Consider the following 19036-nt stretch of genomic DNA (forward strand, 5'->3'; position numbering starts at 1 on the left):
GTGGGAAATTAACCTTTATGAAGCATCCATACTTTGTGCTAATCTGGAAAAATTGGTTATGAGTGTATTTAGATTAATTTGGGGAGTAAAAAGTCTTTCTCTGTTTTAGGTAATGCTCTGCCCCTAGAATAAGAACATATAGAGAGAAGTTATGCACAATATTTAGAATTACTAGGGAGTTGGTGAAGAACTTAAGGGCTTTGGAACTAACCTGGGTGAAATGTCACATCCTTGCTGCATAAAAGCACCCAGGGAAAACCAGAGGCTGTTAAAGATGCCAAACTCGTTGGGAGGCTGGTCGCTGGGTCCTTCCTTCCCATCTTCTGGCTCTTCTGTGTGCCACTCGTATGGACTAAACCTGCTAACCAGGAACAAGACCACGCTGACACCGATGTAGGCAAAGACTATGCACATCCAAATCTCATAGGCCAGAGGATCCAAGAAGGAAAACACTCCTGGTTTAGATTTCTGAGGCTTTTTGATCATAATAGATATGCCCAAACTCATGAAGGGCTTAGAGAAGTCAATGACCTCCTCTCGGACCAAAGTGATTGTCAGAGGGGCAATAGCAATCTCTGCTTTCTATAAAAGAAAAGACACATGAAAAAAATGTGGGTTAATAGATTCCATGAACCATTTAGTACTGGATTGATTCACTCAGATTTTAACCTGTTAGTATTTATTCTAAATTTTTTGGGAATACCTACAATAAATAAGGCCAGTGACAAAGATGAACAGTAGATTTTTTTTTTTATAAGATATTATGTCACTTTAATTGCAAATATATTTTTATTTGTGCTAGTAATTAGATAAGAGGGAGAGAAAAAGAGAAAGAGTAGGCATAGCAAAAATAGCTTAAACTCAAATAACTGCATTAGTCTTTAAGGGTCTGACATAGTGCAGAGGAGGACATGTGAAAGTTTTCCCATATGGCTGAATTTATGAATTTCTTAGCTAGAATTGCTGATATTTTGCAATCTTTTCTATTTGGAATGTTGTCACTAATTCATTACTTGGCCATTCCTTAAAATTTGAATTGCAAATTTCAAATAGCCTTTTCTTATTTCTTTCCAGTTATGAGAAAACCTAGCATGAAGCTTGTGTTTGTAAAATAGAAGAAACCTGTCATTTGACATTTTTCAACCCAGAATATAAACAAAAATCTGGAAATTGGCATTTATTTCTTCCTATTCACATACTTTGATTTTTACTTTCAGTTTCTAAAAAAAAATTTGGAAATGGTACATTCAATTCTTATAAATTTTATTAATAAGATACCAGCTTCCATTTTTATGTTGTGATTTTGAGAAACTTTTCTGAATCAGTTTCCATATCTCCAAAATTAAGACATTTTTTTCTTGTTTGCCTCATTACATTATTGTGATTATTAAACAAATCTTAATAAAACAATAAAACATTTACTGAACAATTACTGAGAGATTTTATGTCTATGCGGATTTAACTGTTTTGAATGGCTTCTCACTTAACCATTGTAAACAGATAAAAAATGTTATGCTTATCATTGTTTTACAGATGGTTGAGACTGAGACTCAAATTAGTTTTACACATCATAGAAGCTCTGCAATTTGAGATTGTGTTTCTGTTAAATCATGTCATCACTAAAATGAAATGAAATGAACTATGGTGAAAAAACTGTAAATTGTTACAGGATCTACAAATGAGAAAAGTTTTTTTGATTATTTATTTTAGAAGGAAAATATTTGGTATTAAAATGGAATCTGAAACACAAACATATATGTTCTTACATAGTAGCTACCACTTTTATATTAACTCTATATATCTTTAGGCCCCTGGATTGATATGATGGCCAGCAGCTTGGTACAAAGGCAACTGGAGGGTTAGAATGGGAAATGTACTTTTGTTGTCATGCTTTCCACTGAGTGTCTGAAAAGTAACTGCATATGCTTTCAAGTGGGAATAAATTTAGTTCATATCAAAAATGGCTATATATCATACACAAGTCAGAATCATTTTTGAGAGGTTATTACTTCCCCAAAGTTATTATTATTTGTTTAATTTTCATTACACAGTGATATATGAAGTAGATATAGAATATAAAAACAGAAACAGAAAATTAAGAAAAGCTATCTTCATTTTCTTCATTACTCTTATTTTTTAAATATGCCCTATCAGAAATTATTTTATGAATATTATTTCTTATTTTAAAATTGGATAATATAGAACATGATATTTTATAATTCCTTTTCTCAAGAGAATATGATGAGGTATTTCAACATTATTTCAACATATATAGTAAAAATAAGTCTAAATGATTGCAAATATTTTATCATGTTAAAGTATCAAAATTTACTCATTCAGTTTATTTTGGGGGGATTTCTGTATTGTTCCCAGGTTTATACAGTTTATAACAATGGTGATATAAACAACTCTGAAGACAAATCCTCACATATATCTTTGTTATTTAATGCTCATTACATATTTTTCCCAATTTTTCTCCCTAAAGATCATGCAAATTTATATTGTTATAAGCACTGTGTGAAAGCACCTTCAGCTTTGAACCCTGGATATTCCCTGTGTATTTCTAGGGGATTTTTTTCATTTATTCCCATTTATCTTCACCAATTTGCTAATCTCATTGTACTTTCTTGAATTTTTAAAATTTTTGTAAAACAAACAATTTTACTCCTTTTATATATTACTTGTCATAATCTTCCCCACTTCCATAGGGGCTATTCTTTTTTTGCTCACTAATTTATTTGTTTAAAATATTTTAAAATATTATTTTCAATATATATATTTTAAATATTCTTCTAGTCATCATTTTAATTACATTACTTGGTTTGTGATACTTTATTTTAGTATACATGTTTTAAAATTTTTTTGTAGCCATATAAAATTATATTTTTGTATTTTCAGCCTTTGGTTTCATGCTTAGAAAAATCCTTCTCATAGTGTTTGATCAACCTCAATATATACTTTATTCTAGTACCTATAATCCCTCTATAATTTATCTAGCATATTACATGATAATATATTTCAAAATTGTCCTGCTTTACCAGTAGGGATAAATGGATAATGCTCCCTTTCTCTGATGTGAAATATCACCTTTCAAATACTACACTGTTCTGTGTAGTATCTTCTGAAATTTTTTACTTATACAAGTGACCATTGATGAGAGTAAACACTCTAAAGGTAGAGAAGCATGAATAGAAATAAAGGAGTCTCCAGCACGTAGAACTAGGTGCAATGGAAAGCAAACATTAGATAACAGTGGTGACGGCAATGCTCAATAAGGACACACTTGAAATTCTGAAAGAGGCCGGGGAACAGAAGATACATCTGAGTTTTCTCTGCTAACTTTGGAGATGCTGCATTTGTCTTGTTCCATTAGCTCTCAGTGATTCCCAAAATTGTGAAAAATGTCTCTTGTAAAACCTTGATAATATTTGGATTCTCAGTGACTTCTGGAGTGAGGCTGATGAACAAGCATTTTAACACATACCACAAGTAATTCTAGTGTTGACAGGACATGGAATTTGCTCTGAGAAAAATGTCTTTGGTTAAAATATACATACAGAAGTACAGAAAGGCACAGAAAAGGCCCTGGAGCAGTATACCACAGAAGATCCTATGAGGAATTTGTTGCAATGTGAAGTAGTGACAGGAAGAAAGAACCTGAAAGTGTAAGGGAGGTTTCGAGCCTTGGGGTAACTACTTGGTGGTGTGCTGAGATAACATCTAAGTGTCTGGCAGATAATCTATTCCTAACAATTACAGTAACAAGGTTTGCAAAGGATAAAGTTAAAAAAAAATAAATAAACGTACTCAAAGTTAATCATCTTGCTGGCTTTGTTGAGCAGAAGAATATATACAGAGTTTTACTTAGGGCTTGTAAACTGAGAATTCATGTGTGCATTAGCAGTAAGAAAGGAAAAAAAAAAAAGTAGTTGAGAGGCAAGTAAAGGCTTTGCAGACACCAGAATGGAAAATATCATATCTGTGGAAAGTATATGAGACATGAACAAAGATTCTTTTTGGAAAAAATTGGACAACTCAAGTGGCAAAGATCAGATTATTTAAATCCTTGCAAACTGGCTGAGGAATCAATAAAGAGTAATAACCATTATGTTATCTTCTCTCTCTGAGAACAGCCTGGCTTTGTGACTTTCTGTGCCATGTGACACATGTACTAGCGATACAGTTTTGTTGTTTTTAATTATACTACTCCCTTCATATCACTTGTTTTCACTATTTAAACAATATTCTCCCAATAAAACATAATCAAGAACACTTGCCAAGGAGTAAGTCTGGGTTACCAACTTGCTAAGGACTCCAGAGGAGAGAGATGTAACAATTGTAGAAAATAACTGATTAGTTATCTGGTCCGAAATTAACTGACAATACAAGAATGCGTTTTTTGGGATGAAATACTCAATAGTGTTTTCTGAAGGTAAATGAATTATTGTAGTTCTAGGCACTAGGTTAGTGTTCACCTTTAAAATCTTAAAGTTTAATACATTACCAACAAACACATGCTTTAAGAACTCTTTCTCTTTGATAATTAAATCTCAATATCAAACGGTTGATGAGCCCAGTAGTAAAATACTTTTTGATTTTTTAAGACTGAAAATTTTGTTTTCCTCATTTAGGTCATCTAATTAGTCAGCAGTTCTTTCAAATGAATATAAAGCTAATGAATTGCTTTTTAATGACAAATAATTTCCTCTTACTGTTATACCTGTTCTGTGCGGAGAATGTTCATTTTTTCATGGTCTGAAAGCAGGGTGTAGAAATGCAAAAGTATTGAACTGCAGTTCTGGCTCAAAAGTGAGCCCCTCTAGATACTTCAGTTATGTTCTAACTGGAGTGGGTTGCCTTGCCCTTCTCCAGGGGATCTTCCTGGCCCATGGATCAAACCCAAGCTCCCCGCATTGTGGGCAGATTCTTTATCACTTGAGCTACCTGGGAAGCCCAATGTTCTAACTTGTTCTACCTTTATTCTTTCCTGGGGAAGGATTACTGTTGTGTAATTCTTAATTTTTAAAGGGAATCTTGGAGAATTAATCAGACAGAATGTGTTTTGAACATGAAATTTGTGAAATGTAAATTGGCTTATAGGAAATTTCAGAATACATTTCAAGTGTATATGACTTTTATTGGTTACTTGATGAATAGAACTCACTGTGGGTTCTAGGTTTGATTTTGGGACTTTGGAAACATACCGTCACTGGCAGTTGATAAATACTGGCTTGATTTTAACACTGCAATGTTAGCTGAAGAGACCCAATCTTGTTCTACTTCAGGCAGGAATGGCTACACTGAATTTGCCCTTGATTTTGAATAAGTATGACTTCCCTGGTGGCTCAGATGGTAAAATGTCTGCCTACAATGTGAGAGACCCAGGTTCAATCCCTGGGTTGGGAAGATCCTCTGGAGAAGGAAATGGCAACCCACTCCAGTACTTTTGCCTGGAAAATCCCATGGATGGATAAATGTGGTAGGCTACAGTTCATGGGGTCACAAAGATTTAGACACGACTAAGTGACTTCACTTTCACTTTGAATATGTACACTAAAAATCTGGTGAACTCAAAGGGAAGGGCATGACATGGTTTCATGTGAGGCCCACTATGGAATAAATTATCACTTTTGTGTTTACTATGTTGGAAAAAATGATGTCATTGCATGTAAGTTTAAATTTATTGTGTTCAGCAGAGTTGTAAGAATTTCACATTATTGATGAGTCTTTAATATATGCTAGCTAGTTTGCTGATTGCTTCACTAATAATTTAAAAGATATTTATTTGTAAATACAACCAATAGAAATATAAATAATTAGCTAAGAAAAGGCTCAACTTTATGCTGTTAAAGGAAATCTGCTCCTACAATTATCAAGTAACAGATAAGTAATGGATTGTTTTGTAGCTCTCAAAACATGTCTCTGGTATAGCAGCATCAAGCTTAAGAGAACAATCGTCATAGATATTGAAGTTAGTGTTTTTTTTTTTTTTTTAATAGAATATTATATTCTGGGTTTTTATCTTTTTGAAGTTATCAAGTATTAGTTTCCCTAATTGTTAGGAAATTACACTACTAATGAAATAGAGAAATATTTGACATCATATATGCTTCTTTGAATGTAATTGCAAATTAAAAACAACAACAACAACAATAAACATTTAACAATTGATATGTCCCCAAGTGAAAAAAGCTTTCAGGTTTATGTAAGTAAATTTTCTAATAGATTGATTTGCTTACCCCATAAACAAGTTCTCCTACCATCCCATTCCAGATTTTTGTGTCTGCATCCCTTGCTCCATATTTTCCATCAGGGACAATGGCAATTTTATACTTGATACCAATATGTTTTGCAATTTCAGATGCCAAATCTACACAGTATCCTTCATACTTGTCATTTCCTTCAAACATTTCATGATTTTTCTTGTACATAACATATGGGGATTCCTATAATGAGAGAAGTAGAACTGTAAAGGAGAAATTATGAAACATTAAAAATTCTATGCAACTTTCACTTTCACAACTTAACTAATGGTTTTGTGTGGCAAGGAATTGATAATAAAACGGATGAATATATAACTATGCTTAGAAGTATATTAAGTTGCTTTATAGATTTTGTTTTTATACTAAAAATAAAATCTTTAAAGTAAATTTCTTTTGAGTGATTATTACATACTTAGCACTGTGACTGTGATAGGAAAAATATATGTTAATAATTGACTAGAGAATCATAAATTATCATCTATGTCAATGGGATTACCACTTTCAAAGTATCTCATGACCTGAAGACTACTTAGGAATCAACTTTGTGCAATAAAAGACTTATTCAAAGTCATAGGTCTCTGTATTCTGCATCTTGTTTACATTCAACTGTGACTTCCTTCAGGAAAAGAGCCATATTATTTTTCTTTGCTCTCTGGGATTTAGCAAGATGCCTTGGTCAGAGCAGGTATTTAGCAAGTGCAAAGAAGAAACAAATTAGCAGTCCTTAACATTTTACATACTAATTTGTATTAAATTGATTTTCCTAAAATTGTCCTGTATTTTGGCTTTAATTAAGGTTGTGATCCAAGAATTTTTATTCTATTATAAAAATATGTTCCCAATGGAAGCTAATAATTTTTCCTAATTGTGAAAATCATAACTATTCAATTAATATTTCTAGTAATATTCTCATTTAGTTTTTGAAGCAATAAGATGAAATAGGGTGAAGAATTATTGTGAAATGAAAAGATTATTGCTAATTCATAATAACTGAACAGTTTTTGGTACATATACACACACACACGCACACATCCCTAAACCAAACCATTTAAAGTCTGTGAAACTAAATAGACATTAGCAGAAAAGCACTTGATTTTATAAATAAAACCTAATGCCACCAACTGAAAGATAGGCTCAGTGAACATGCAGTACATACAGAACTCCAGGTCACATTTCAGATTTCTTAATCATTTGCAGACAAGGAATGACCACTTTTGACTACAACGTTATTGAAGTCATGATATATATTTTATAAAATAGCACTGTGATATTCATTTAGTAATTTTAATATGTATCTTTTCTTTTCTCCCAGCAAATCTGTAGTTTGGAAAATTGAACTTGTTCTTAAAACTCATTAGAAGATGATTTACTTTGCATTACATGACAGTCTACACTAATTCTGATTTTGTTTTAAAATACTTTGTAACTATAGAAACTATTTCAAAAAGCAATAGAAGTGTAAATTATATAATATGTGATTTTCTCATAGAAATGCCCTAAATAACTCCATTGTGGGCAATTGTTTAGGATTTGATCTTGTATTATTTTCTTAAATCCTGCTTAGGTAGACATGGTCAAAAGAACCAGAAGTCTCTCACTTCTTCCTTGAATTTGATGGATATTCTAACACTGGACTTGGTTAAGAAATTTCTCCACCTACAAAATAAAGGCAGCTAATTATCTCTTTAGATAGAAGAAAATTATTTGTTAGCTTAAAGAAAACATTCTCCAGATATAAATCATTTTGCAAAATATGAATGTGGTTATAAAAATTGTAAGTTGTTGCAAGATTGTTAATTTCTAAGATATGTTATGGAATATTACTTAAAATGAACCAATACTTTCATTTTGTCTCTTTTCTTCCTGCGATAGTTAGTTAAAATATGGAAGAATATGTATAAACAAACACAAATTGCATATTTTCACAATCCTTAACATTCTAATTGAAATGATTGTTAATGTTACAAATGAGAGGTTTTCAAAACAAGTACTGCTAAAGTTCACACTTGCTACTAAGGTTGATAAATTCTAAGGAGTCTGAAATACTTGAACACATGAATTTTAGCCCTCAAATGTGTATTAGCTTGTGTACAGAAGTCTCTTTAGCTAGTATTATCATCTAGCTTGCAAAATCCCCTCTACATTATATAGTGAATAATTTGTTTCATTAAAAGCTACATTTTCAATGTTTAGTCAAATATTTGATAAATACCTGCTGTGTGCCAGGCAGCTTGCTGGGAACTAGGGGTATAAAAATAAATTATATATGCTCCTCATTCTCTTACGATTATGATTAAATTCTTTGTAATAAAGGTACAGCAGTGAGAATGGTGGGAGACCACCATACATAATAAAATATATAGTAAAAAATAATACAAGTCCTCAGTTATTTAGTGCTTGCTCTGCGTCAAGTACAAAGTTATTTAACTGTTATTTAATGGTATCTTTTTATTTATTTTTCACACTGCCATTTTGAGACAGGCATTTCCCATTTTGCAGATGGAAAATTTAAGCTTAAAGAATTTCAACAAACTGTTCAATTTCACAGAACTAGCAGGAGTGGAAATTGAACCCATAATGTGAAATGACTGGACATTGTTGAAGCTACTGTAGCATCTGTCAAAATATATGCAACTATTTGAGATTTCATGTGATTTAACAAGAGAGAAGACAAGATTAAACATATGAATTTCTGTATTTTTAGTGAATGAAAGTTTTGAAAAAACAATGAATTAATACCTTTCCGCATGTCCTCATAGTGTCTGGTACTCAATAAATATTAAGATTTCCTGGTCTATCAATGCTTCCTAAATAAGAATATCATGGCAAGGTATTTACATTAGAACTTCTGGTTCAGAGGTTCAAAAGGAAAGTAAATATCAGTGAGGTCCAGATCATCTCTTTTGAAACAGGCTTGTTTCAAAATACACTAAATACAAATTTATTTAGTGTTTTTGATATTTTTCACTTTCTTTTTTGGATAGCAGCACCCATCAGATTTTTGTTTTCCTAACAAACAAAACTGAAAATATTTATTAGAAGTTTGTTGCTGTTCAGTCACTGTCATGTCTGACTCTTAGGGGCATGAATAATTGTTGAGATTCAAATATTGGTGCATGCAAATTAAGAGAAATAAGATAATCACACTCAGGAAGATGGAAAAACGAAAGGAGAGAACAGCTAGGCATTTCTTGAACAAGATCTCTCATAACTGCTCAGCTCTTTCCAGTTTCTTTGAATCTGTCTCATTTCTCTTTTCTTTCATGTTAAATCCAAATTAGCAGAAAATCCTCAACATGCTCTCAATCTTTTCTTTTGTCCCATCTCAAACCTGATAATTTATGTATAAGTAGCCCTTCAAACACTGCATACTTGAGGAGACTCAATACAAAGTTATGCTGAAGAAAATACCAAGTCTTTTCAGAATAGTAAAAAATGAGTTATAGTCAATCATTAAAGGGTGTTTGTGGACCATCTTTGATAAGCAACCTTCTGGAGCCCCAGGTTCTCAATTGTGGATTAAAATGGAAGACTATAACCGACCATCTTTGTTATCAATTGCTGTGTTCTGTGGGACAACAATTCCTTAAAAAAGTTATTTGAAATGCATTACTTCTTAGTGACTATGAGTTTATTAGTACAATTTCCATATGCATAGGGTTCTACATCTGCTCTGCTATTTCAGGAAAGAAATTAATCTCTGTTTAAAGCTATGGCATTAGGGTTTGCTTATGAAAATGCCTATATAAATGAATTAAGATGATTTTCAATAAATAAAGTATCATTTTCCTACTGAGAAAACTTTTGTTTGGAATATTTGTCTTGCTATTTAGCAAAAATAAAACTGTCAAAGTATAAGATTTTATAAACATCACAAATATAATCATTGAAACCACTAGTTGAAACAGGTAAAATAATAAAATCAGTAATATCAAAAGTTATTTGCTATGTGGATATTTGCTTTTATCCAAAGAATCTTAATGTAGATAATTTATCCTATGGGTAAAATTCTTAAAAGTGAATATTAAAATGCTATTATTCAATTGATAAGAAATCAGTAAATTTAATAGTGGTGTAATTTTAAGTTTATTGGAAATAACATTTAAAAGCATTGAGTTATAAACTCATTGGAAGCAGATGCATGTATTGGGAAGATTAATATATGGTATAAGAAAGAAAATAAAAAAATCGGTATACTGTATTGATGTTTTTCTTTTTGGCTTACTTCACTCTCCAGTTTCATCCATCTCATTAGAACTGATTCAGATGTATTCTTTTTAATGACTCAGTAATACTCCATTGTGTATATATACCACAGCCCACCAAAAGCTCAGCAAGTCATTTTGTGGTTATCAATAAACTCATTCTAAACTTTTTAAAACAATCTGTACAGATATTTATATCTATGTATTAATATGCACTTGTATATTGTATATACATATGTATCTATGTGCAGTGCATTTACAAAATTCCACATAATTATCAAACAACTCATACAAAGAATAAAAAATATTCCTGGAAGGACTGTTATAAGTAAAATTGTTTTAAGGCTTATAAAGTAATTATGATATTGCAGTGAATAAATTTGGATTTTGTGGAAAATTTTCCAAAAGGATTGTTGAGTTCATGAGATGATAAGAAATGCTTTCTTAGTTTAGTAATAAGTTACAAGTTTCATTTACTTTCAGTGAAAGATTTGGGGAAAAATGAGATTGACTGAAATTTAATTGCATCTCTCCTTTTCCAGAGAGCTCAGCAAAAGAAAGTAGTGAAATTACAGTGGAAACCACCACCCCAATGTCTACTGCAAACCACTTTTCCCTCAATTGCTACATTTACCTAAACCACGTGGCACAGATTTGGCTTCCTTAGGTTGTTTATTTTAAATGCAAAATGTTAAATTAACATGGTCACAGTCTCATAAATTTTACAAATGTTATAAAAGTTTTAGTCACTAAGACTTAAAGAGAAAAAATGTTGAGCATCTGAATCCAAAACTTTAGATCTTTCAATTTTGTAGTCATGATTCTCATGCGATGATAGTGTAAACTTGCTTTTATTTAGATTTTTTTAAGTTATATTCAGTACGACTATATTCAGGAAGAATAAATTAGTCATTAAAATGAAGACATAAAACAAATAGATTTCAGCAATGCAAAAGCTAAAGACACATTTTATTGAAAAATGGTATCTACTATACTTATGTTTCTTGTCTACTTTCTCTCATTAGAATTAAAATTCAACTGAAAGTGCAGGATTTTGGTTTGTTTTCTTGTCTAACATATCTCAGGCTTATAACTGTGCCTAGCAAATAGCAGACGCTTAATAAATATTTTTGAATGAATAAATAAATTTCTCAATCAACTTTATTCAACAATACCATATACTATTACATTGTACCAACATGTAAATAACAACAAACACAAAGGAAAGACAAATGGTAGAACAGCAAAGTCACAACAATTTTGATCAAAATGAATGAGTTCCAGTGTCACAACAGCCTTCTTTTTATGTCTAGATATCTGTCTTGCACATAGTTTAACATCTAACCAATTCCATTCCTGTTGAAAGTTTTCACCTTAATCTGAGGGATTATAATACACCAGTGTCAATATCTCATTCATCTACAAAAAAGCACATTTCTTTCAAGATGAAAGAGATGATGGAGATGTCATAGGTCCTGGGATAATATCAACAAAAGCAAATACAAGGAACACTTTTGGCGAAAGGATGCTAGCATATTTGTTTTTGATTTATTGAAGTTGCAAAGATCATAGGTATTATTTATATAAAGATTACATTTTTATACAAAAAGATACTAGTACTGCACTATTTTCATTGCAAAAATATTGGTGACATCACTGTCAAAAAGAAAAGATAATTGTACAGAATAGTCTTTATATATATAGGAAACAATTGGATTTTTCAATCATTTTTACTCATTTTTTGACAGCATGCTTTCTGAAAAATAACCATGCTTGCAAAACTTATTCAATATTGTGGCCTGACGAATTGTATCTCCACCCCCTTTAATAACAGAATCTACATTATACCTATAATGAACACTAAAACACCTTATTTCATGTAGAACAGGCAAAATTTAAAAAAAAAAAAAATTAAAGAAAGCAACGATGTGTATCCAGAAAAGAAGGATGCAAATTCATAGATATTTACATTTAGAAAATCTACTCTTGGAATTAGAAGTGATAGAATTCCATCATTTATGTACAATGACCTCATTTCAAGATATGGGAATTGATATGTCAGAATTAAGTATTATTTTTCAACATTTAGTTTCTTGAAAAAGATGAGGATTAATTCTTCTTTGTTCTAGTATCTCAGGAAAGTCACAGAACTTAAAAATAAATGTTTTTTTTTCTGGTAGTCCAGAGTTGATCATCCAAGAAGAATGAACAATTAGCTTAAATTTACTACACAGAAGAACAAGACTTGAGCTTTAGTTAGGAATAGTCGAACAACGTGGAGCTCATTTCTTTCTTGATCAATTTCTTAAAATAGGATTCTTCATCAGAGGCTGAAAAGAGGAGGACTGTACTGAAGTATGACTTTCCATTACTGTGTCTTTTTTAGGAACATATATATGTATATGTACATATACATATATATATATTTAAGTCCCATGCATTATACAATTAAGTTAGAAGATATATATTTTTCATTCATACACAAAAACTCCTGTTGGTTGGTTTGAATTCTAAAATTATAAACTTCCAATTAAGGCTTGACAAATTAACATTAAGTTGCTAGCTGGTAGCGCAACACTGATAAAATTAATTGCAACATGTGAAAGCTTTTCTCTGGCATTTTCATGCTTTGACCTCAACGTCAAAATGTTGGAAATAACTTGACATTACTAAAAACATAAAGTTAAAATTACATAAGCTAAAAATTAAATTACAGAAAATAGTTTATCTTCATTTAGAGTAAGGGCTTTATAAAAGTTAAAAATGTGTCCTGCTAAATGAGACAGTGAGCTGAGGATATGTAACTTAAAATTAGATAGAAACAGTTACCGATTGTTGATCTCCTTTGACTAGCATTGACTCTAAAGAGTATGTTTGAATTTAGAAGAGAAAAATATGAGATACACTATTTAAAAGATAATTTCATGAAAATCTCTTTCAAAAAGCAGACTTAAGATTTAGAGTATTTTTCATTTTATAGTGTGACTGAATGAAAATCATATTTTTATTAATTTAGGAGAATTTCAAAAATTTTAATACATTTTCCCCCCCACAGGTCAATGAGAAAAATAATCGGTACAAAAACTCTTTTTTGAAGTAAATACAAAACAAAATTTATTTTTAAAGCATACAGTTGTGTAAAACATGCTCATTAAAATCTTAACATTCATATCTCTATTGTAAAGACAATGCAAATCATTATTAAATTAATAAAGTACCTGAAAATTATAATGTTCAACACTATTAGCTATTATTACATTGATGTTTTAAAAACAGTAACAATATACGATGTTTACTACTGGGTATTTCATGTGATTAGTTGTTGATCTTGTTCATGTTCATTCTTTTGTCCTTTGAAATCTTAGCATTTGATTCATTTCCAATGAAAGAGTTTCAGTTTTTAACATCTGAGCATTTTTCCAAGAACAATAATGTAACAAAAGATAATACAAATAAAAGTACTGAAATGAGTTCAGGACAAACTTATTCAAAGCCTCAATAGACTTTTGTTGATCAGAACACCAATGCCACCATCACTAAGATGCAGCCTTCACATAGCTGGGAATTAAAATTGCCTGTGGGCAAAACGAAACATCATAAAACACAGACCAAAACTTACCATAATAGTGGTTACAACAACTGTTCTGTTTTCAATAGCTGCTGTGTCATTGCCAAGAGTAGGTACATCTTGAATTAAGACTAATTTATCCATATCATTCCAGTACCCAACCTGTCAAGAGAGAAAAATCTTGAAAACACATTTTAGAAGAGTTTTCTCTAGTTCTTATCGGAACAATGAGAATTATTAACAAAAAAACAAAACAAATTTATGAAGCACACACAAAAAAATGTGTTTGGAAGTTTTCTTAATTGATGATGAGCCAGTTTTTCTAATGTTAATGATACTACCTACTTACACATTTGCCAACTTTATAATTTATTAATACACTCATGGACTAGCTAAGACATTGAGAATGAATGGGTTCAAAAAAGAATATAGATACAGATGGAATACCATTTTGTTCTGATGCTCTTGTAGTGAGATTGATTGGAAAATTCTATACTTAATTTACATGATTTTTATCAATAATGTTGCAGATTTTACAGTAAAGAGAATAGATTTACACGGGGCACATGTACAGGATGTTTTTTAAAAAATTGATTTGTGTATTTTAAAGCAATATAGAAATAGTTTTTGGTTTCATATAACCTAGCCTCTAGATAAGAATTATACCATTTCTAAAATGCTAAATATATAAAATGTTAATGACTACTTAATAGTTTCACTTTTGAAAATTTAAGTTAGTATTTTTAAAATTTCAAATCCTTATATTACTCATTTAGACTTGAAGCCAACTCTTTTCCATAAAATATGTTAAGTAATTAATTAAGCACTATACAAAGTAACAAACTAAAATGGGATTCTACTGGAAATTTAAGATTCTTTTCAGAATGCAGACTACTTTACTGCTTGCTCTCTGACAGACACTGTAATCAATGCTTAAAAAAATGCATCTTAAAGTTTATACACACAGCAAATACAAAGGTAGGTGCAATTACAAGTCCATATACTTTACTCTTATGGTACTTCTACTTTACTGTTATGCTACATACACCCAAATGAGTGTTCATTTAATGCTTGCCAAACTTCTTTCAAGGTAAGTGAAACCCAAGTAAGACGGTAGGCACTGAGAGAGGGCATCAGAGGCCAGACAGACTGAAACCACAATCACAGACAACTAGCCAATCTGATCACATGGACCTCAGCCTTGTCTAACTCAGAAAACTAAGCCATGCCATATGGGGCCACTCAAACTGGACAGGTCATGGTGGAGAGGTCTGACAGAATGTGGTTCACTGGAGAAGGGTATGGCAAACCACTTCAGTATTCTTGCCTTGAGAACCCCATGAACAGTATGAAAAGGCAAAAAGATAGAACACTGAAATATGAACTCCCCAGGTAGGTAGGTGCCCAATATGCTACTGGAGATAAGTGGAGAAATAACTCCAGAAAGAATGAAGGGATGGAGCCAAAGCAAAAACAACACCCAGTCATGAATGGGACTGGTGATAGAAGCAAGGTTTGATGCTGTAAGAGCAATATTGCATAGGAACCTGGAATGTTAGGTCCATGAATCAAGGCAAATTGGTAGTGGTCAAACAGGAGATGACAAGAGTGAACATCAACATTCTAGGAATCAGAGAACTAAGATGGACTGGAATGGGTGAATTTAACTCAGATGACCATTATATCTATTACTGTGGGCAGGAATCCCTTAGAAGAAATGGAGTAGCCATCATTGTCAACAAAAGAGTTCAAAATGCAGTATGTGGATGCAATCTCAAAAATGACAGAATGATCTCTGTTCGTTTCCAATGCAAACCATTCAATATCATGGTAATCCAAGTCCAGTAACACTGAAGAAGCTGAAGTTGAACAGTTCTATGAAGACCTACAAGACCTTCTAGAACTAACACCCAAAAAAGATGTCCTTCTCATTATAGGGGACTGGAATGCAAAAGTAGGAAGTTAAGAAACACCTGGAATAACAGGCAAATTTGGCCTTGAAGTATGAAATGAAGAGGGCAAAGACTAATATAATTCTATCAAGAGAACTCACTAGTAATAGCAAATACCATCTTCCAACAACACAAGAGAAGAGTCTACACGTGGACATCACCAGATGGTCAACACCAAAATCAGATTGATTATATTGTTTGTAGATAAAGATGGAGAAGCTTTATACAGTTAGCAAAAGCAAGGCTGGGAGGTGACTGTGGCTCAGATCATGAACTCCTTATTGCCAAATTCAGACTGAAATTGAAGAAAGTGGAGAAAACCACTAGACCATTCAAGTATGACCTAAATCAAATCCCTTATGACTATAGAGTAGAAGTGAGAAATAGATTTAAGGGACTAGATCTGATAGACAGAGTGCCTGAGGAACTATGGATGGAGGTTCATGACATTGTACAGGAGACAGGAATCAAGACCTTCTGCAAGGAAAATAAATGCAAAAAAGCAAAATGGCTGTATGAGGAGGCCTTACAAATAGCTGTGAAAACAAGAGAAGAAAAATGGAAAGGAGAAAAGGAAAGATATACTCATTTGAATGCAGAGTTCCAAAAAATAGCAAGGAGAGATAAGAAAGCCTTCCTCAGTGATCAATGCAAAGAAATAGGGGAAAACAATAGAATGGGAAAGACTAGAGATCTCTTCAACAAAATTAGAGATACCAAGGGAACATTTCATGCAAAGATGGGCTCGATAAAGGACAGAAATGGTAAGGACCTAACAGAAGCAGAAGACATTAAGAAGAGGTGGCAAGAATACACAGAAGAACTGTACAAAAAAGATCTTCTCGACCCAGATAAGGACGATGGTGTGATAATTCACCTAGAGCCAAATATCCTTGAATGTGAACTCAAGTGGGCCTTAGGAAGCATCACTACGAACAAAGCTAGTGGAAGTGATGGAATTCCAGTTGAGCTGTTTCAAATCCTGAAAGATGATGCTCTGAAAGTGCTGCACTCAGTATGCCAGCAAATTTGGAAAACTCAGCAGTGGCCACAGGACTGGAAAAGGTTAGTTTTCATTCCAATCTCAAAGAAAGGCGATGCCAAAGAATGCTCAAACTACTGCACAATTGCACTCATTTCACACGCTAGTAAAGTAATGCTTAAAATTCTCCAAGCTAGGCTTCAGCAATATGTGAACAGTGAACTTCCAGATGTTCAAGCTGGTTTTAGAAAAGGCAGAGGAACCAGAGATCAAATTGCCAACATCCGCTGGACCATGGAAAAAGCAAGAGAGTTCCAGAAAAACATCTATTTCTGCTTTATTGACTACACCAAAGCCTTTGACTGTGTGGATCACAATAAACTGTTGAAAATTCTGAAAGAGATGGGAATACCAGACCACCTGACCTGCCTCTTGAAAAATCTGTATGCAGGTCAGGAAGCAACAGTTAGAACTGGACGTGGAACAACAGACTGGTTCCAAATAGGAAAAGGAGTACATCAAAGCTGTATATTGTCACCCTGCTTATTTAACTTTTATGCAGAGTACATCATGAGAAATGCTAGGCTGGATGAAGCAGAAGCTGGAATCAGGATTGCCAGGAGAAATATCAATAACCTCAGATATGCAGATGACACCACTCTTATGGCAGAAAGTGAAGAATTAAAGAGCCTCTTGATGAAAGTGAAAGAGGAGAGTGAAAAAGTTGGCTTAAAGCTCAACGTTCAGAAAACAAAGATCATGGCATCCGGTCCCATCACTTCATGGGAAATAGATGGGGAAACAGTGGAAACAGTGGCTGACTTTATTTTTCTGAGCTACAAAATCACTGCAGATGGTGTTTGCAGCCATGAAATGCTAAGACGCTTACTCTTGGAAGGGAAGTTATGACCAACCTTGACACCAACCTCTGCTAAAAAGCAGATACATTACTTTGCCAACAAAGGTCCGTCTAGTCAAGACTATGTATGGGTTTTCCAGTGGTCATGTATGGATGTGAGAGTTGGACTATAAAGAAAGCTGAGTGCTGAAGAATTGATGTGTTTGAACTGTGGTGTTGGAGAAGACTCTCGAGAGTCCCTTTGACTGCAGGGAGATCCACCCAGTCCATCCTAAAGGAGATCAGTCCTGAGTGTTCATTGGAAGGACTAATGTTGAAAATGAAACTCCAGTACTTTGGCCACCTGATGTGAAGAACGACTCATTGGAAAAGACCCTTATGCTGGGAAAGATTGAGGGCAGGAGGAGAAGGGGACGACAGAGTATGCGATGGTTGGGTGGCATCACTGACTCGATGGACATAGATTTGGGTGAACTCTGGGAGTTGCTGATGGACAGGAAGCCTGGCGTGCTGTAGTTCACGGGGTTGCAAAGAATCAGACAAGACTGAGCCACTGAACTGAACTGAACTGAAACTTCTTTCTTGAATTTCCAGATGCAGTTGATAAAACTCATGTTTTCAATGAAATGTATGCAATTGATCACAGGGAAGCCTGGTTTTCTCCAGTCCATGGAGTCGCAAAGAGTCAGATACAATTGAGAGACTAACAGCAACAACAAATTGCTTACTGGTCTGTATTCACTGTTTGTTCTAATATGTTTTGAAAGTCTTGTTTCCTTCAAGTTTTTACTGTCATGTTAGTATTTGTGAACATATTAAAATAAAATAAGCATTAGCACATAAAAAAGAAACACTATGTTATTTATAAACATTGCAGGTATGCTGCTGCTGCTGCTGCTAAAGTCGCTTCAGTCGTGTCCGACTCTGTGCGACCTCATAGACAGCAGCCCACCAGGCTCCCCCGTCCCTGGGATAATTAACAGAATATAGAAAAAATAATTTTTTAATATGTTTTGCCACATTGCTTAGTTTGATCCAAAATTATGAGTATAATTCAGCAGTTATTTTTAATTGCCCGTATGAATTTGAAATTGAAAGTGAAAGTCGCTCAGTTGTGTCTGACCCTTTGAACCCCAGGCCAGAATTCTCTAGGCCAGATTAATGGAGTGGGTAGCCTTTCCCTTTTCCAGGGGTCTTCACAACTCAG

The 19036-nt window shown here is 33.1% G+C and overlaps 1 protein-coding gene across 3 annotated transcripts in view; it reads right to left on the reverse strand.

Annotated features, from left to right (window-relative positions):
- Positions 1 to 19036, reverse strand: part of GRIA4 (glutamate ionotropic receptor AMPA type subunit 4) — a 630202-nt gene that overhangs the window by 57043 nt on the left and 554123 nt on the right. For 2 of the 3 annotated variants that reach the window (XM_068988895.1, XM_068988896.1), the window contains exons 9-11: positions 14088 to 14198; positions 6240 to 6446; positions 212 to 582 (exon numbers count right to left, since the gene is read on the reverse strand). In XM_068988895.1, coding sequence (XP_068844996.1) covers positions 212 to 582; positions 6240 to 6446; positions 14088 to 14198 — 689 coding nt within the window. Of the gene's footprint in view, positions 1 to 211; positions 583 to 6239; positions 6447 to 12765; positions 12799 to 14087; positions 14199 to 19036 lie in introns of those variants that run through there. The other variant, XM_068988897.1, reaches the window with a different exon arrangement.

Source organism: Capricornis sumatraensis, chromosome 16 (genome assembly GCF_032405125.1).
Source record: "Capricornis sumatraensis isolate serow.1 chromosome 16, serow.2, whole genome shotgun sequence".
Lineage (NCBI taxonomy): Eukaryota > Metazoa > Chordata > Mammalia > Artiodactyla > Bovidae > Capricornis > Capricornis sumatraensis.